Source organism: Salvelinus alpinus, chromosome 4, assembly GCF_045679555.1.
Source record: "Salvelinus alpinus chromosome 4, SLU_Salpinus.1, whole genome shotgun sequence".
NCBI classification, from domain to species: Eukaryota; Metazoa; Chordata; class Actinopteri; order Salmoniformes; family Salmonidae; genus Salvelinus; species Salvelinus alpinus.
Window position 1 is genome coordinate 84,863,708 of NC_092089.1, and position 20,023 is coordinate 84,883,730.

Sequence of the window (20,023 nt, forward strand, 5' to 3'; positions counted from 1 at the left end):
CCTTTCCAAGAGGGATGGCATATCAAGAAGCTGATTAAACAGCATGATCATTACACAGGTGCACCTTGTGCTTCAGACAATAAAAGGCCTCTCTAACATGAGCAGTTTTGTCACACAACACAATGCCACAAATATCTCAGGAATGTCCACCAGAGTGGTTGCCAGATAATTGGATGTTAATTTCTCTGCCATAAGCTGCTTCCATCGTCATTTTAGAGAATTTGCAGTACGTTCAACCTGGCCTCAACCGCAGACCACGTATATGGCGTTGTGTGGGCGAGCGGTTTGCTGATGTCAACGTTGTGAACAGAGTACCTCATTGTGGGGTTAGGGTTTGGGCAGGCATAAGCTACGCACAACAAACACAATTGCATTTATCGATGGCAATTTGAATGCACAGAAATAATGCGACAAGATCCTGAGGCCCATTTTTTTTTAAATTTATCTGTGACCAACAGATGCGTATCTGTTTTCTCAGTCGTGAAATCTAGGGCCTAATGAATTTATTTCAATTGACTGATTTCCTCATATGAACTGTAACTCAGTAAAATCCTTGAAATTGTTGCGTTTGTGGGCCTCCCTAGTGCTAGCTGTGCCACTAGAGATTCTGGGTTCGAGTCCAGGCTCTGTCGCAGCCAGCCGCACCGGGAAACCCATGGGGCAGCGCACAATTGGCCCAGCGTCGTGCGGGTTACGAGAGGGTTTGGCCGGCAGGGATGTCCTTGTCCCATCGCGCACAAGCGACTCTTGTGGCGGGCCGGGCGCAGTGCACGCTGACATCGTCGCCAGGTGCACGGTGTTTCCTCCGACACATTGATTTGGCTGGCTTCAGGGTTAAGTGGGCATTGTGTCAAGAAGCAGTGCGGCTTGGTTGGGTTGTGTTTCAGAGGACACACCGCTCTCAACCTTCGCCTCTCCCGAGTCCGTACGGGAGTTGCAGCGATGAGACAAGACTGGGACTACCAATTTGGATACCACGAAATTGGGGAGAAAATGGGGCAATTTTTTAAATAATAATTTAAAAAACTTTGAATAAATAGAAATTGTTGCGTTTATATTTTTGTTCAGTATAAATAATGATCTGCTTTATATTTTTGTTCAGTATAAATAATGATCTACTTAACGTGGACATATTTTGGGCGAGTTTGAGCAAATTGAGGTGTAGAATTACTGATCTACAAATTGTATTCCCTGCTAAATAATAGGTTTTGTGCGATTGAGATTTGCTGCTGGCAATCCCTCCGCCAAACACATACGTACAACCAGACATTGATTGATTGGAGAAAGCATGTGTCAATTACAGAACATTTCCTAGGGTTTCCTACCTGCAGCAACACCAGTGGACAGTGCTGGAACTACTGGAAAAAGCAGTGCCTCAAAACTCCTGGCCCTATGAGAGAGACACACACACACACACACACACACAAACTTCCTATAATCCCTCTTCTCCTCCATCACAGTGATGTAGAGTCCTGAGCATGGGGAAACACCTTCCCACTGCCAGGAACACACACACACACTTACTTAGTGGACACACACTTCTACTCTGTGAGCGTTTGGACATACACACTTCTACTCATAGAGCGGTTGATGGTGAGAAGAGCCTGGACACCAAGAAGCACATACTGGTTCTTCAGACTTCATTGTTTCTCCTGAACTCAGGTAGGATTTAAAGTCAGTTGCTTTGTTCAGATTGGTTTATTTTCTCACCTATTAGTAATATACAGTATTTGTTGTCTGAAAATACATTTATGTACTTGTTTGTGGTGTGTGGATTGCAAGGGAGAACTAACTGGCATCATCGTATGTATAACGTGTTTCTGTGTTCAAGTGTAGGCTTTGGTTCTGGTGGGGTCATCAGTTTTTTTTATAGTCTACAACTTTTTTATAGTCTACACCTGTTTTTTAAATAAAATTAGCACATAATTTTATTTAACAAAGTCAGTTAAGAACAAATTCTTATTTACAATGACAGCCTAGGAACAGTGGGTTAACTGCCGTGTTCAGGGGCAGAACGACAGATTTTTACCTTGTCAGCTCAGGGATTTGATCTAGCAACCTTTTGGTTACTGGCCCAACGCTCTAACCACTAGGCTACCTGCTGCCCCAAAATGTACCTGGGGACATTATCTGTTTTTGTGACATTTCATTGAATGATTTACTTACTTGCATGACTGTCAATTGTTTTTCTCCCCAAAAACAGTTTCATAGCTTTCAGTCAGTGATTTGGGTAACAAAATCTAACTGTCCTTCCAAAGAACATTGGCCATATCAAATGCTGAGGGAAATGTTGGAAACATTCTTTATGATGTATCTTTAAGCTCTCAATATAAATGACTGATAGCATTACATTTTATTGTATGACAAATGTACCCTAAATATGAATCATTAGACAAATAACCTGCTGTTTTACATCCATCTTATGAGCTAGGTGGAGACTGGCGCCAAAGCCTCTTCCCTACTTGGCAGTTCTGCACTCCTTTTTGTTTTTAACTGCAATACATTGGAAACATGATGATTTATCACAATTTATGTCACGCTGTTTGAGCAGGGATATTTCACAACACATCAAACACACATATCTTATAAAGATATAAAAATATGCCAGGATAGGTTTAGACAACGATAACAAATAATACATTTTCAGCCAATGCATAGACGTCCATACAAACCAATGCGTTCCATTAGATCAGAATGCTAACAGAGAACTCCAGGAAATATCAGAACGTTGACGCAGTTCTTTGGAACACCATGGCCATCTTCTGGTTCTGGAGGTGAATATCATTTAAAGAAAACAAACTGTTTAAACTAGATAAAGATAAGCATCCTAAACATACTTAGATTAACAGCGAGATGTATGTTTAGCAGGTTGGCAGAGGCTAATCGTTTAAAAACGTTGGCCAGTTGATATCCGGGGCAGTCTGGTGAGTGTCAGTGTGTGTTGTTATGACAGGGGCACTAACGTAGACGCTGGTCTGAACCCTCCTACTATTCCCCCTTTCAGCCCTGGGCCTGGTAGAGAGGAGAGAGGACTCTCATCACCAGATCTTCAGGATGGATAAAACGTGGACAAGTGAGTTGTTTAGAGCGGGATGTCTTAACGGTAGTAACGTCACACTTTCCTCTTTGGGTAAATCCAGTTGAATTCAATCACTTTTTGACAGCACCCCTTTTGATTTGAATGAAATCATATATACATATATACATATTTGCCTAAAGTGATTTTTGGACCTGAATGCCGAATCATTCAAGAGATGGCACTTCTTTGGTACTCCTTGTGTATATGTCCTTATTGTTATTTTATTGTTACTATTTTCTTTTTCCTTTTGAACTCTGCGTTGTTGGTAAATGTCTCGTAAGTGTTTCACAGTAAAGTCTACACCTGTTGCATGTGACATAGAATATATATATATTTTTTTTTAATTTGACCTTTTTGCATACCCCACCATACCTATTTTATACTAAAAAAAGTAAAGTAATTTCCAACATTCACTCAATGCATTCTGGGTTTTTACAAAGTGCAGGACAAGCTATTCCATCAGAACGTGTTATCGGACAGCTAGATGATACCTACTTATATTTTGGAAGTTAATATATTCCAATTAGATAAAAGATGAGGCATAATAACCATCATCAGAAGATACTATTAACACACAAATATTATTTGCCACAGGATAAATAGCAGAAGAATAACTGCAGATAAATAATGCTCTCATTGAAAATGGTACACCCGATGTTGTCTTCTCACACTATTCAAACTCCACAATCGAATAAATAGCTTTTGAAGCTCTCTTAGCCAATAGATCACATATTGAAAACAAATCATCTGAACTGAACTCCAAACATATTTAGGAATTTCTGTGCCTCCTTGACAAACACAAATGAATATCCAAAAACAGCATGTGTATTTTTTCCTGCGAACCTGTGTAACCGGTGTGAAATTGTTAGCGGGGTGCGCGCTAATAGCGTTTTAATTGGTGACGTCACTCGCTCTGAGACCTTGAAGTAGTTGTTCAACTTGCCCTGCAAGGGCCGCAGCTTTTGTGGAGCTGTAACGATGCTTCGAGGGTGTCAGTTGTTGATGTGTGCCGAAGTTCCCTGGTTCGAGCCCAGTTTGGGGCAAGGAGAGGGACGGAAGCAAAACTGTTACACCTGCACATCATCATCTTCTCTCATTTGTAGCAACAATGTGAAGGTTTATGGCAGGGGAAACGGTGTTGCAGTAGTCTAGTGTGAGGGTTTATGGCAGGGGAAACAGTGTTGCAGTAGTCTAGTGTGAGGGGTTATGGCTGGGGGAAACGGTGTTGCAGTAGTCTAGTGTGAGGGGTTATGGCTGGGGAAACGGTGTTGCAGTAGTCTAGTGTGAGGGGTTATGGCAGGGGAAACGGTGTTGCAGTAGTCTAGTGTGAGGGGTTATGGCAGGGGAAACGGTGTTGCAGTAGTCTAGTGTGAGGGGTTATGGCTGGGGAAACGGTGTTGCAGTAGTCTAGTGTGAGGGGTTATGGCAGGGGAAACGGTGTTGCAGTAGTCTAGTGTGAGGGGTTATGGCTGGGGAAACGGTGTTGCAGTAGTCTAGTGTGAGGGGTTATGGCAGGGGAAACGGTGTTGCAGTAGTCTAATGTGTGGGTTTATGGCTAGGGAAACGGTGTTGCAGTAGTCTAGTGTGAGGGTTTGTGGCAGGGGAACCGGTGTTGCAGTAGTCTAGTGTGAGGGGTTATGGCAGGGGAAACGGTGTTGCAGTAGTCTAGTGTGAGGGTTTATGGCTGTGGGAAACGGTGTTGCAGTAGTCTAGTGTGAGGGGTTATGGCTGTGGGAAACGGTGTTGCAGTAGTCTAGTGTGTCAGGGTTTGTGGCTGGGGGAAACGGTGTTGCAGTAGTCTAGTGTGAGGGGTTATGGCTGTGGGAAACGGTGTTGCAGTAGTCTAGTGTGGCAGGGTTTGTGGCTGGGGGAAACGGTGTTGCAGTAGTCTAGTGTGTGGGGTGCAGGAATAATGACAAGTGAACCTGGGGAGCTGTGTGTTCACATTGCCCTTAAAAAGGGAACCGGACTCAGATCACCTCTGGAGAGTTCGCTTCGGAGGCTCTTTTGAGAAGTCTGAGTTCCATTGGAGTGTTCACACTGCACAAAACAATGAAGCGAACCGCACTGAGTTCACAAAGAATGGCTGAAAGGTACCACGTGTGAAAACACCCATAGACCCTATTTTACATCATCTGATGTTTTTGTGTTGTGCCTGCCATCGGTTGAGACCAAACATGCTCTTGAATACAGGGTTGTTGTCATGTTTTGGCTGTTAATTGTACTCAAATGGCAATTAAATTGAAATGTCAACTTTCAAATGCTACCACAAAGATGGTAGAGAATGTTGACTTGAATGGGATTATCTTTTGTTTTAAATTATACTGTCAATTCTCCATAGGAAACTTATTGAAATTATAGAAATCTAGACAATGGAATGGACATGACCATTTAATTTGAAATTCAACACAGGTGGACCGGCGGCCATCTTTGTGGTTTTAATTAGAAGTAAACATTTCAATGGTGTTCCAGCTAATTTACAGTGGTCTGAATCGATAGGTCCATTCTATTAATTATATTTCTATGATAGAAATGACACCCACCCTGTATCCAAGAGCATGCTGTGTCTCAACCAATGGTGGGCACAACACAAAAACCTGAGATGATGTAAAGTAGGGTCTAAGATAAAGCATATGCTAATATGAAAAAAATCAGAGTTTAGGCATTTTTAGGTAATTGATGTTGAAGGTTAAATGTCATTTTTATTTAAACTTTTTAAAAGAAATTATCAAGTAGTTTGACAACCCTGTTTGAAAGCGTTTAAATGATATCAAATTCAACCATTTATCTTTTCCAGTGATGAAGACATGTATGTCTCACGGTGTGGCGGGTTCTGCAAAACGGGTTAACTTTGAGCACCATTTATCTCCTGAATGTTCTGGCATTCATGTCCAAAAAGTCACTTTCTGACCACTTCTTCCATGGGGAAACATGTCTGGAAATTGTTGTTTAAATCATAAGGGATGATGTAAAAAAGTTATTGAATTCAAATGGATTTACCTCTATAGGAGATAAACTTCATATCTTGTCTCACACTTTCATGTTCTGGAAATGACCAGAGAACCACCTGCTCTATGTTGTTTTTTCCTTGATATAGCTCCTCAAATAATCCCCATTATCAAAGTTGTTCCTGATCTTATATTTCCAGAACGAGATCATCATCATTGAACACACACACTCAAAATCCTATTTTCCCTAACCCTTAACCTAACCTAAACCCCTAACTCTAAATTTAAACCTAATCTTAATCCTATTTGTGAACCTAACCCCTAAACCTGAAATAGCCCTTTTCCCTTGTGGGGGCCAACAATTATTTTCCCCTTGTTTTACTATTCTGTTTCCCACAAGGATAGTAAAACCAAACTAAAAATGGTGTGTGTGTGTGTGTGTGCGTGCATGCATGCAGCTGTGCCACCGTGTGTATCGTGGAAGAGGCCGTAGAGCAGACCCTGGCGAAACCTGACTCCTGTGGTGGGGGGGTGAGCTCGGGGTGATGCGGTGCCCCACCCTGCTGGCCCTGCTGGCAGGGGTCATGCTGTACCTGGTGATAGGGGCGCTGGTGTTCCGGACCCTGGAAAGCCCCAAGGAGAGCAAGGAGCACGAGAAGCTGCTCCGTACCACACGTGACTTCCTCCAAAACCACTCCTGTGTCACCGCACAGAACCTCAGCGACCTCATCAAGGTACACACACACCAGAGCACACACATTTGAGCAGAGAGATAGACACACACACCATAGAGCACACACATTTGAGCAGAGAGATAGACACACACACCATAGAGCACACACATTTGAGCAGAGAGATAGACACACACACCATAGAGCACACACATTTGAGCAGAGAGATAGACACACACACCATAGAGCACACACATTTGAGCAGAGAGATAGACACACACACCATAGAGCACACACATTTGAGCAGAGAGATAGACACACACACCAGAGCAAGCAGACATAAACACACATAATATACACCTTGGCAGGAATAACTTGAGAGAGTGAAAGCATACACTTGAACAGACAGACGAGTTAAAACACATCTGAGAAGAACCTCATCTAAACAAAGTCCAGTGTAGAACTCCCACTGAGAAGGTGTAGCTCAGGGGTAGGCAACTACATTCAGCCATGGGATGATTTTTGTCAGTGTGGATGGTCGGGGGGCCGGAACATAATTAGAATCATTTGTAAATGAATCACAACTAGGCACCAAAAGGGCTTTGAAATGAAAATTACATTGAGATACAATCACGTCTTTTTTTTTTATTCGTGGGATATACTTGGAAACAGATTTCCTAAATTAAACACATTTTTAGCTGAATTCCTGGTAATTTTATATTTATTTATTTATTTATCTATTTACTAAAAACTAAAATTGTAAAAAGAACACCCCCAGATGTAGCCCTAGCCTGTCTGTTCTGTCTCTGTACTGTCAGAGTGTGGTGAAGGCGGTGGAGGCGGGCCTGGATGTAAAACACAGCTCCACCAACTTCACTAGCAGGTGGGACCTGGCCAGCGCCTTCTTCTTCTGTGGTACCATCATCACCACCATCGGTGAGCCTTTGTTCATTTTTTCCCTCCTGCAAACCGTTTGGTAATAACTTAGTCAGCCAGATGTGTATTTTGAATTTGACAGAAAATGAATTATCCAATCTCAGAAAATACAATGAACCTCAATAGACATGCTGGTGAATTGAATCATTTTTTAATTATATAGATGAACATATAGGTGAATATACAGTGGGGAGAACAAGTATTTGATACACTGCCGATTTTGCAGGTTTTCCTACTTACAAAGCATGTAGAGGTCTGTAATTTTTATCATAGGTACACTTCAACTGTGAGAGACGGAATTTAAAACAAAAATCCAGAAAATCACATTGTATGATTTTTAAGTAATTAATTCGCATTTTATTGCATGACATAAGTATTTGATCACCTACCAACCAGTAAGAATTCCGGCTCTCACAGACCTGTTAGTTTTTCTTTAAGAAGCCCTCCTGTTCTCCACTCATTACCTGTATTAACTGCACCTGTTTGAACTCGTTACCTGTATAAAAGACACCTGTCCACACACTCAATCAAACAGACTCCAGACTCTCCACAATGGCCAAGACCAGAGAGCTGTATAAGGACATCAGGGCTAAAATTGTAGACCTGCACAAGGCTGGGATGGGCTACAGGACAATAGGCAAGCAGCTTGGTGAGAAGGCAACAACTGTCGGCGCAATTATTAGAAAATGGAAGAAGTTCAAGATGACGGTCAATCACCCTCGGTCTGGGGCTCCATGCAAGATCTCACCTCGTGGGGCATCAATGATCACGAGGAAGGTGAGGGATCAGCCCAGAACTACACGGCAGGACCTGGTCAATGACCTGAAGAGAGCTGGGACCACAGTCTCAAAGAAAACCATTAGTAACACACTACGCCGTCATGGATTAAAATCCTGCAGCGCACGCAAGGTCCCCCTGCTCAAGCCAGCGCATGTCCAGGCCCGTCTGAAGTTTGCCAATGACCATCTGGATGATCCAGAGGAGGAATTGGAGAAGGTCATGTGGTCTGATGAGACAAAAATAGAGCTTTTTGGTCTAAACTCCACTCGCCGTGTTTGGAGGAAGAAGAAGGATTAGTACAACCCCAAGAACACCATCCTAACCGTGAAGCTTGGAGGTGGAAACATCATTCTTTGGGGATGCTTTTCTGCAAAGGGGACAGGATGACTGCACCGTATTGAGGGGAGGATGGATGGGGCCATGCATCGCGAGATCTTGGCCAACAACCTCCTTCCCTCAGTAAGAGCATTGAAGATAGGTCGTGGCTGGGTCTTCCAGCATGACAACGACCCGAAACACACAGCCAGGGCAACTAAGGAGTGGCTCCGTAAGAAGCATCTCAAGGTCCTGGAGTGGCCTAGCCAGTCTCCAGACCTGAACCCAATAGAAAATCTTTGGAGGGAGCTGAAAGTCCGTATTGCCCAGCGACAGCCCCGAAACCTGAAGGATCTGGAGAAGGTCTGTATGGAGGAGTGGGCCAAAATCCCTGCTGCAGTGTGTGCAAACCTGGTCAAGAACTACAGGAAACGTATGATCTCTGTAATTGCAAACAAAGGTTTCTGTACCAAATATTAAGTTCTGCTTTTCTGATGTATCCAATACTTATGTCATGCAATAAAATGCGAATTAATTACTTAAAAATCATACAATGTGATTTTCTGGATTTTTGTTTTAAATTCCGTCTCTCACAGTTGAAGTGTACCTATGATAAAAATTACAGACCTCTACATGCTTTGTAAGTAGGAAAACCTGCAAAATCGGCAGTGTATCAAATACTTGTTCTCCCCACTGTATATGGTCTCCCTCTGTCCTCAGGGTTTGGTAACCTTTCTCCCAGGACCAAATGGGGCCAGCTGTTCTGCGTGTGTTATGCCCTGGTAGGGATCCCTATGTTTGGTTTCCTGCTGGCTGGTGTCGGGGACCACATGGGGACGGGGCTGAGGAAGGCCGTGTGGAAGATGGAGACACTCTTCCTGGTGAGACTGTCTTGTCTCGGGGGCTGCTTCATTTACAGGATGTCATCTCATTGTACTCGCCTGTCTCAGGGGCTGCTTAAGTGATGTCACTGTGCTGTAAACAGAAGAGGCCGTCTTGGAGTCTCTAGCATTTGAAACATCTTACACACAAGTAGAACAGAAGCCAGCTTACACATTCAGTCAGTCATTAGATACTTCCCAATGTAACTTTGCAGTACTAAAAAAACTAAACTTTATTGTTTATCAAAGAAAAGGCACATTATTTGATCATCTTGAGGAAGATCTTACCCTCATCTCTCCTTCTTTTAATTCATCAGTCTCTCCCTTCTTATTTTGTATCCCCCTCTCTCTCTGCCCCTCTCTCAGAAGCGGCGGGTCAGTCCCACTTATGTGCGGGTCATGTCTGCCGTTCTGTCCATCCTGATTGGCTGTCTGATCTTCCTCGCCGTGCCAACGCTGGTGTTTAAGGAAGTGGAGGACTGGTCCTTTCTGGAGGCGCTCTACTTTGTGGTCATCACCCTGACCACGGTCGGCTTCGGAGACTATGTAGCAGGTATGAAGTGAACACTTGGTACATGAAAGACACTGTACACACTTTGGACAGTACAGACTCACTGAGAGTACACACACTACACATTTCTATCAGGATACACACTATGAAAGATACACTTGATATTTCATAGGGATATGGACCTGTCTAAGCCCTTTTGTTTGTGTGTATGTGCATGCATGTGCTCCTTCCATGCGATTCCAATGCGTCAATGTCCTTGTGCGTAGGTGCTAACCGGCGGGACGGAGATCTGTTTAAGCCCCTTGTGTGGCTCTGGATAGTGTTTGGCCTGGCTTACTTTGCTTCCATACTCACCATGATCGGGAACTGGCTGCGGGTGCTGTCCAAGAAAACACGTGCTGAGGTGAGTGGTAGTGAGTGGGACACAAACCAAATGATTGTAAGGGCTGGTGAAAGGGAAACAGTCGATATGACAAGATCTGGACAAAGATTTACTGAAAGGGAATTTGGATTTGTACTGTCGATATTTACTTATCCTCTGTCTCTGTCTTTCTCTGGGTCTCTGGGACACCTCTCTTTCTCTGACTCTTTCCCTCTCCCTCCCCTTTCTCTCTCTCAGATGGAGGAGTTGAGGGCCCATGCTACAGACTGGACCCAGAACATCCAGAACATGTCCATGGACTTCCGGATCCCCAACCCTCTGGAACTCAATGACCCCTTCCTGCTGCAGCGGCGCCGCTGGAAACGCAGCACCCGGCGACGGGTCCGCAGGGGGGCGCTGGGGCACCGCGGCAGGCAGGGCGCCATAGGGGAGAACGGACATCTGCCCAATAGGTGGGTCACACGCTCCATGACCCGTCTGGAGGTCGTGAGGTTAGGGGGGGGTGAGGTTAGGACTGAGGGGGTGAGGTTAGGACCAGGGATGGGGCTAGGGGTAGGTTTGAGGGCAGATTGCAGGGTCAATGCGAGGTCAGAGGGCCGGACGGTTGCGAGGTCGCTGTCGATGCCTGCGGCGCGCTCCGTGATGGAGTTAGACTATGACCCTGATCCTGTTGCGATAATGATGATGCCATGGGAGTCGGGCTCTGTGTCCGAGTCTCCAGATTCTGACTCCAGATCAGTTGTCTCCTCCTCTGACTCTCACACCTCTGACATGTGTATGCCAGGGCGGAGGATGCCTTTTGCTAGTTTTGACCCCAGTGGGTCTCTCTGTACTGAACAGAGGGGACGCCATGGAGGATCCAGGCTGGTATATTTCAGGGAGGACGTCCGGTTCCCTGTGCCTCTCCAGCAACTCCCCAAGTCGCCCAACTCCACCATGCCGCTCCCCATGACCCCTTTGCCCACCCCGCCAGGCTGCAAGATGCTAGATTTCTTCGGGGAGAACTTGGCCTACATCGACGAGTCGTCAGACACGCTAAGTGACCGGAACCAGACGGTTGAGGGGGGTGTCAGTCCTCGTCCCCGGATACACCGCAGGAGGAGCATGAGGAGGCAGCTGAAGGAGAGGAGGGACAGCGACATGCAGCCCCCCTCTAACCCCCCGACTCCTCCCCCCCTCCCCCATCTCAGAGACTGACACAGTGACATGCAGTCCCCTCCTCTAACCTCCCCACCCCTCCCCCATCTCAGAGACTGATGAACAAACTGACAGACACAGGTCATGAAGGGGGATACTAAGGCTGGTCTTTATTACCAGTGTCCAAAGGAGAAGCAGACCTTAAAGCTCAGATGGACTTATGTACTGGGGATAAATGTGGCCCAGGCCAATAATTCATTAGATCTCACTGACTGAGGACCACAGTCACCATTGAGAAATATTTGTATGAAAACCAATGAATGTATTCAGCAGCACAGATATAGAATATATAAACTGTCTCAGCTCAGTGAAGTCAGACTCACTGGGTTGAGAAATAGTACCAAGTGTAGTACAACAGCTCCTCTGCATAGGTGTAGAGGCTGCTGTCCTGTCTGCTACTGGAGCTCAGCCCAACCTCAGCCACCGTTTTTAAATGACACTAAAGTGGAAGGACTTTTTTAAATTACCATTTAGATCTGGTGTCAGAGATCCATATCCCTGTATATCCAGTGTCCTTCAGCATGTGGGATATTCAGTACTCTGCTTGTATAGCTTGTTTGTTTTGACGCTGTTCTGTTGCCCTGAATGTGTATGTGCCAAACTGGTATTTAAAATAGAATTGTGCTTTTCTAAATAAAGGAAAGTCCTATACAAACCTACAATACTGTATGTTTGATAGACTGATGAGATAACAACATGATATACTGTGTAGAGAGGCCTTGGGGAGTGGTGAGAGAGGTGTGGGTGGGGCTGGAAGGGATGTCAGATTGTATGTGCACATACTACACACACAAGCACAGACACACACACACTACACACCATCTCAAGGCCACTCACCCAGACACACACACTCAGACACCCAGAGGAGTGTTACTTTGGGATAAGTGCAGGTTGAATATAGTAAGGGGTAGTTAGGTGGAAAGGACTAACAGATGCTGGGCTGGTTTACAGCCGGGGACGGAGGGGTGTTACCTCACCACCCCTCCGTCCTGCAGCCTGCCAGCCACTCAGGGGTCTACCCCCCTCACGTCCTCTCACCCCTCCTTCCCCCTTACAGAGAGGCCACACGTCCCCCCCCCCCCCCCCCTACAGAGAGGCCACACGTCCTTTTCCCAGAGAGGAAGGACAGGGACGGGCGGGGCCCCAGAAAGGCTCACAGGGACTGGGGGAGGAGGAGAGGGTTAATGGGGGTACAGTCTGGTTACTGTGTCAGGCGCAATGTCCAACGCTCTAGGCACTATCTATTTTTCATCACCTTTCTGTGTTTGGCGCATAAAGCAGGCTGACTTGGCAGCCGAACAGACCCACTCTGTTTCTCTCTAGGTTCAGTGTCAACCACAGGAGTACACAGAGCATAGAGATAAACATACAGAACACTACAGTCTCTCTCTCAAACCACTGAAATACCAGAAGGCCTAAATATAATTTGAGTTCCAGGGTGGATGTATTTTGAGTTTTTATGCATCTTATCAAAAGTGGTTAACGTGGCCAAACTTTGATTTGTGTGACTGGATCCATGGTACCAATATGACCTTAACATTTTATACAAACAGCAATCAAGTAAGAAGTAAATGACAAATAAATAAAAAGTTTGGTTACAGCTGTGCAAAGCCCTACCATGCCAGACCTAATAGTTACACATTTGCTACGGCTACAAAATGGCTACCCCTGTCCAAAGTGGATGTGTTCCAAATTGTGCCTATCAGCCCACGTCTCTCCTTTGAAAACCTCCTTTCTGTTTCATTCCTCCTCTCCTCTCACCACAAACCCTGAACGGGTTTAAATCTGGCATTCCGTGAGTGGTCGCTTTCTGGAAATCTTTCACATCCTGTTTACGCCAGCAGATTTCAGCCCTTACCGCAGAGAGCTGGCTAGAGGCCTCTACTGCCTGGACACACAACCTCACTCTCTCTATCCTTTCTTTTGCTTTCCCTCTCTCCTATATTTCTTGCTCTTTCTCCTTCTCTGTCTTCTCCTCACTCCCCTCTCTCGCGCTGTCATTTTCTCTTCTCTCTCTCAGCCTCTTTCCCTTCTATTCTCTCTCAGCCTCTTTCTCTCTCCATCTCCTTCTCTCCCTCTTTCAGCCCAAAGGAAAACTAGCTCACATAAAAATCATCTCCCTTTAGTAAATGCACACAGATCTCTGCCTAAAGCTACTTTGTAGAGTTCACAATCTTATGCAACAAGCACACATTGTATTTCCAATCAAAACACTTTAATATCAGATTTTGAAAACGTGAATAAAGTTTAATAAAGCTATTTCAATGAATAAGATATTTACAGTATTTTTGACCTTATGAAAGTGGGGAAAAGATCCACAGCTGAAGACAATTTCTCAGTTTCATACTTGTGAGATTTGAAAAAAACCAACCTGTGCCAGACTCCGACTGTGTAAAATGTGTAAGTGAAATGAAGGGTTGAATATATAGAAAGAGAGGGTCAGTCTGTCCTTATTGCTTTGAGGACCACAAGTAGTTGTTGTTTTGTCCAGCTCTTTTCCTCCTCCTTCCCCCTCTCCCGCCGCTGGGCTCCTGTGTCAGCGGCACTTGCAGGACCTGACCACCATGTTGGAGAGCTGCTCTACCTTGGGCGTTCGGCCCATGAAGTAAACGATGGTCAGAGGCTCCAGGTCCTGAGGTACGCAGCACGGAGATGCCGACGCCTCAGGGTTCAGCTTGTTATACAGCGGCAGGATCTGTGTGAGTGAGAGAGAGAACAGGAAATATCACAACACCACTACTTAAAGAGAGAGTTCAACCAAATTACAAAATGACACATTTGTGTCCTTACCTTGTAAGCAGTCTATGGACCAGGTATGAAAGCAATCCATGCTTTGGTTTAGTTTCCCTGGCACTGTTTCCTTTTGTGGTACAAATCCCATTCAAGTCATGGGACCGATATTTGAATTTTTTGCACGTCATATGCAAACCATCCGAAAGTATCTAAAATTGACTGTGAAGCTCAACAAAGTCACTTATAGATGATTTGAATGTTATGAGCGAAAAATGATAACGGTTGCGTGACTTGAATGGGATTTGTGCCACAAATGCTAAAACGTTAGCATGTGGAAACAGTACCAGGGAAACTAAACCAAAGCATTGATTGCTGTCATAACTTGTCCTTATTTGTATTTGGTATTTGCATTTATTATGGATCCCCATTAGTTACTGCCAAGGCAGCAGCACTCTTCCTGGTGTCCAAACACATTAAGACCCGTATATTACACATAAAACAAAAGCTAAAACAATACATCATATAACACTGTCACACCACCACATATCCACGACTGCTTACAGGGAAGGAAACTAATTGGTCAATTTGGGCGCACTAACCCTTTAAGTACTTCCATCTAACCCTACTACTGTGTTGAACAATATGGTTCTGCAGGAGCACTGGGACGTGTAACCAACGGACTGTGCATGGTGCTGAGATGACAGGACATTTCAGCTACTTGTATAGCCATGCTGTAAAAGTGAGTGTATGGTAATAAAGCCATAAGACCTGACTGTGACTGAGGTGATAGAACATTTATGCCAATGTAGTGGTTGGGGGTTAACTAACCATGTTGTAGTGGTTGTCAGCGCTCCAGAGGTATGGGCAGCTGCCAGAGCAGAAATTGGCCTTGTAGCCCTTCGGCTCGTGGATCCACTTCCAGTTCAGGTCCCGGCGGAAGTCGATGTAGAGCGATCGCAGACAGCAGCCCGCGCCTGAATTCCTACAACAGGTAGGAGAGATGGACAGAAAACACTCTTTCATTCTGATCCACACAGGATATATCCTATTTAATAAGTTTCAGGACTGCAAGCCTAGCAGACTCCCTATAAGCCTCCAATAGATTCATAACAACAATACAACGATCATCAATAATGTGGCTATGAACAAATATACAGAATCACTGCATATCAAAGACCAAAATAAAGAGAAAGCTCTGATAAGTATATTCTATGGTTGTAGATAACAATGTAGGTATTTGGCTTCTGGATCAGTGTTTCCCCTACCTGGAGCAGGTGGTGGGGTCTGCAGCGGCCCTCCTCTTGCGGGTCTTCTTGCCCGGGTTGTCTACCCTGTCACTGGGCAGCAGGGTGAGGATGAGGTGGGGGGTCTTGGTACTAAACTCTACCTGGCCCTTAGCCAGGCCTGCCCCCGGCTTCCGCACCTGCTGCTGAAGCAGCTCATCATCCAGACCTTGGGAAGAGGAGGAGGAAGAGAGGGGGAGGGAGAAGAAGTGGGGGGAGAGGAAAATGAGGGAGAGGGGTGAAGGAGAGAAAGGGTTGGTGTGGAGTGATCTCATGGAGACATACTGTAATGGGAACATTTGTCAGCCAGAATGCTGTGTGTAAGTGAATTGAGAACCTCAATCATATTTTTTTTTTTAAAGAGCCATGTGTTATGTGTCTATGTTACTTAACATAAACAAGTTCTACAACAAGCAGACCTGCGAAGCGTGTCTCCAGCTCCTCACTCTTATTGAAAACAATGCTGTTGGTGGAGGGAACGAAGGTGCAGCACGGACAGTGAACACCCAGCTTCAAACCCAGGTTCCTCTCTGAAAGAGTGATATGGAGGATGAGAGGATAAAGTACAGGTAGAGAGATGGTGAGAGGAGAACAGATATATACCTCCAAATGTGTGTGCAATGACCACTAACTTAACAACATTCAAGGTGTCACGTAACATTTTAGGGGATTTGGGGGCCATACGTTATGTCACGTAAAATGTTACGTGACACCTTGAATGTTGTTAAGTAGATAAAGGGGTATAGAGCCATATGATATGCTTGTTAACGTACCCTTATGAGCCAGCCAGTCCTTCACAGTGTCAGTGACATCCACAGAGAGCCACGCCCCCTTGGTCCGTGGGCGAACAGTTCTGGAATCGATGTATCTCTGCGAGGGGCCTGTTGGCTCTTCTGGCTTTATCACCTGACAGAGACATAGAGGGAGAGACAAAGAGAACCAGAGGATAGCTTTTAACCCTCTGTAGATATGCTCATGAACATCAGTCCACTGCTCGCACAAGGGAGCGTTTACAATAAAAGTTACTCCAAAATGACACTACATTATTTACCATTAATTTCTATTGGGCACAAAATAATCTGAAACACAACCAAACTGAACTGCAAATGTATCCAACACGTTTGTAGAGTCACAAACTAGGACTAAGGGATCAAATACTAAACTTTTGACTACTTTCTTTATAAGAATTTGAGCGGTGTCAATGATTTCAACCCCTACCTTTTTGAGAGAAACAAATGATTACTTGTTAAACAAAATCTCTTTCTCTGAGCAATAGTATTAATATAAAATAATATAATTTCCCAAAACACTTTTGCATACAATATAGCTCTGTATTATTTATTTTATACAATCATTATTGCTCATTTTTATGAGGGGTGTCAATAATTTCAGACGCCACTGTATTGCAGTTGCAGTTCTATGATATGATACCTGGAGTGGGTATATGGTATTGTGATGGGTCTAACTGGTGTAATGTTGTCAGTACCTGATAGATCTCTACTCTCTGCTCTGAGGTGCGGGCCTGGGGGTTGGGTGCTCTGTAGATTCTGAACTCAGCTTTGACCAGGGTGCTGGAGTTTCTGTCCACACCACTCACATCGAATCCCACCACTCTGTAATATGGGCTGGGGACTGGAGGGTTCACTGCATCTATGGGAGGGGTAAGAGATATACGACTTATTAGAAATACTAATAACTGGACATCAATTCATTAATAAATATGCAATCGTCACCCCAACCTATATGCACAAATTACCTCGACTAACCTGTACCCCCGGACATTGACTCGGTACCGCTCTTCTTGAACTGCACTGTTGGTTAAGGGCTTGTAAGTAAGCATTTCACGGTAAGGTCTACACTTGTTGTATTCCGCGCATGTGACAAATAAAGTTTGTTTTGAATCTACAGTATATGCTAAATATTGTATAGCCTATACGAGCGTCTCACACACATCCTAAGTCATCGAGGTATCTGACAAATGGTTGACAACTTGGCAGGGTTGAGTTGGTTACTTTCTAAATGTAATCCGTTACAGTTACAACCTGTCGAAAATTGTAATCAGCAACGTAATTTTTAGATTATCCAAACTCAGTAACACAATCGGATTACTTTGTTACTTTTGGATTACTTTCCCCTTAAGAGGCATTAGAAGAAGACAAAAAGGATCCATCAAAAGCATTTGGTGTGACATCATAGTGGTCTCTGACCTGTGGTCAGACACTCAGGTGGAACGCATTTTTTCAGTGCTGAATTGGATGTCATTGATAAAACAAAAATATGTCATCATGTATTTTTTTCCGCGAACATCCTTTCTGAATGTAAAAGTAATCCAAGAAGTAATCATGTAGTTTTTCAAAAGTATCTGTAAAAAAAAAACGTATTTTTGTAATCAGATTGGTGGTTGGAAATCATTACGCATATGCGTTATAGTGCTCGACAACGTTTTAAAAAATATATATAAATCACTGACATACAAAGGGACCACGATTGATTTGCGACATATATTGAAATTATGATTGTGGAAAGCTCCACTCACTGATGTCTGTGCGCTGCGGAAGCATGTCTATGCGCTGAACCTCTTTTGCATAATAATCCTCCTCGCTGCTCTCCCGGTCGCACGCGGACTCGGCCTGGCGCGCACGCTCCTTCAGCAGCTCCCGAGTGCTGTTGTAGAGCAGCATCACCTCAGCGGGCACAGTCTCGGGCTGTGGGCTCGGTGCGGGGGGCTCCGGTGGACTACGGTAGCGGAGCTTGCTGAGGATCTGACCGCGAACGGCCTCGATGCGCTTGGACTTCTGATCATCCAGGCTGAATGACTGGCAGGTGGAGAGCCCCTCCGCGGACACCGCCAGCCGGAGCAGCAGCAAGGCGAGGTGGGTGAGCCACATAGTCCGGTGGTCAGATTGGTGAACGGACTCACTCGGCTCCATATGAAATCTTCAGGAATCTTTCAGTCTGTCTGTCCGGTGCAGTCCAATGCGCACTGAGGACCTGTGTGGAATCCAATGCGCACTGGCGAATGTTTTAGCAACTCCCAGAGTGTAAACTTTAGCAGAGAATTTACGTTTGAAAAACTTCTAACACGTAAAAAAAATAAGAAAAAAATCTGCCAAATAATAGTGAAAAAGAAATACAACTACAATTTAAGAGTGCTAAATGACAAACATACAATGTAAATTTAAGAGTTCAGCCCATGTCGTACATTGCAAAGTTCTATCAAATCATTTGGAAAGTGTAGGTTTGTTCATGTTCTTCGCTGAGAGCCTCTGAAAGAAAATCACTGCCCATAAGTATTTTTTCTATTTTTTATTCTCGGTACTGAATGCTATACATTCCGGCTATAAGGGTGACTTCACTGGTTAAATAAATTATAGTCATGGGCTATGAATTTACAAACATTTTGAGAAAATGTTGAGATGTAAACCAATCAGCATGGTTGGCTAGTCAAATTCTTTCACACTACATAAAAGCTAGAATATGATTAAATCCTCTATGGAAGAAATATTTGTTCTCCCGAAAAATAAAACTCCTCCAGAAAAGTTGAAATATATTATAGAGTTTAAGGTAAGCGTTGGTACAGTCCCATCCTTAGAAAATTAAGAAAAATCTAATCCTCCTCTTGATTCTTCTGATGTGGATATCAGAGGGGGAAAAACGATCCACTACAGCAAAAAGGTCTGATGCCACTCTTTCATTCCTTGGCAAGAAAAAAAATCATCCAGAGCTGTGGGACAGTAACTTCAGTGTGCAATGCAAGGTGTGCGTGAAAGAGAGAGACAGACAGACAAAGCAACAGACAGAACGAGAGACACAGTGGGTGATGGGTATGTGTTATTATGTAGGTATCTCCCTCTCATCAATTCAGAAAACACACACACACACACACACACACACACACACACACACACACACACACACACACACACACACACACACACACACACACACACACACACACACACACACACACACACACACACACACACACACACACACACAAAAAATCTGGCAGATATATTTTGGGAAATTCTCCACACCACAAAAAGGTTTGCACAGGCCTCCCTTCTATCCTCAGGTAAGTATCCTGTTGAAACATGTCAAAACCACCACTTGATAAGTAGCCAGGCCTAAAATCTGTCCATGATTTGTCCATGTTACCCAGTCCACATTGAAAAGCAAAGTGATAGATGGAGTTTGCTAATTCCTTGGCTTGTCATATTTGACTGATCATGGTCTCATTCGTCTTCCCTCTAGTTATTTCCATAACTGTGACATGTCTCCTAAGTGTGTCCTACATAAATGTAGAC

General features: G+C 44.4%; 2 protein-coding genes across 2 annotated transcripts; one reads left to right on the plus strand and one right to left on the minus strand.

Annotated features, from left to right (window-relative positions):
• The first annotated feature begins 317 nt into the window (after positions 1-317).
• On the plus strand, positions 318-12,318 carry kcnk4a (potassium channel, subfamily K, member 4a). The gene is made up of 8 exons (XM_071395335.1): positions 318-1,662; positions 3,005-3,073; positions 6,486-6,761; positions 7,517-7,634; positions 9,450-9,610; positions 9,977-10,163; positions 10,388-10,524; positions 10,741-12,318. Exons 3-8 carry the CDS (start codon positions 6,573-6,575, stop codon positions 11,698-11,700), a joined length of 1,752 nt encoding a protein of 583 aa, XP_071251436.1. The 5' UTR covers positions 318-1,662; positions 3,005-3,073; positions 6,486-6,572; the 3' UTR covers positions 11,701-12,318.
• Positions 12,319-13,898: 1,580 nt separating this feature from the next.
• On the minus strand, positions 13,899-19,527 carry tgfb5 (transforming growth factor, beta 5). The gene is made up of 7 exons (XM_071399355.1): positions 18,253-19,527; positions 17,203-17,366; positions 16,490-16,622; positions 16,136-16,246; positions 15,699-15,885; positions 15,262-15,415; positions 13,899-14,395 (listed from the first exon to the last, which is right to left on the minus strand). Exons 1-7 carry the CDS (start codon positions 18,644-18,646, stop codon positions 14,237-14,239), a joined length of 1,302 nt encoding a protein of 433 aa, XP_071255456.1. The 5' UTR covers positions 18,647-19,527; the 3' UTR covers positions 13,899-14,236.
• Positions 19,528-20,023: the final 496 nt, after the last annotated feature.

Bases quoted from the DNA above. Each gene is read 5' to 3' on its own strand.
- kcnk4a (XM_071395335.1), top strand. From the start codon at position 6,573: ATGCGGTGCCCCACCCTGCTGGCCCTGCTGGCAGGGGTCATGCTGTAC. The intron at 10,164-10,387 runs GTATGAAGTGAA...CCTTGTGCGTAG, and splicing joins CTTCGGAGACTATGTAGCAG to GTGCTAACCGGCGGGACGGA. The intron at 10,525-10,740 runs GTGAGTGGTAGT...TCTCTCTCTCAG, and splicing joins CCAAGAAAACACGTGCTGAG to ATGGAGGAGTTGAGGGCCCA.
- tgfb5 (XM_071399355.1), bottom strand. From the start codon at position 18,646: ATGGAGCCGAGTGAGTCCGTTCACCAATCTGACCACCGGACTATGTGG. The intron at 16,247-16,489 runs GTACGTTAACAA...TCACTCTTTCAG, and splicing joins GGACTGGCTGGCTCATAAGG to AGAGGAACCTGGGTTTGAAG. The intron at 15,416-15,698 runs GTAGGGGAAACA...TACCTGTTGTAG, and splicing joins GACCCCACCACCTGCTCCAG to GAATTCAGGCGCGGGCTGCT.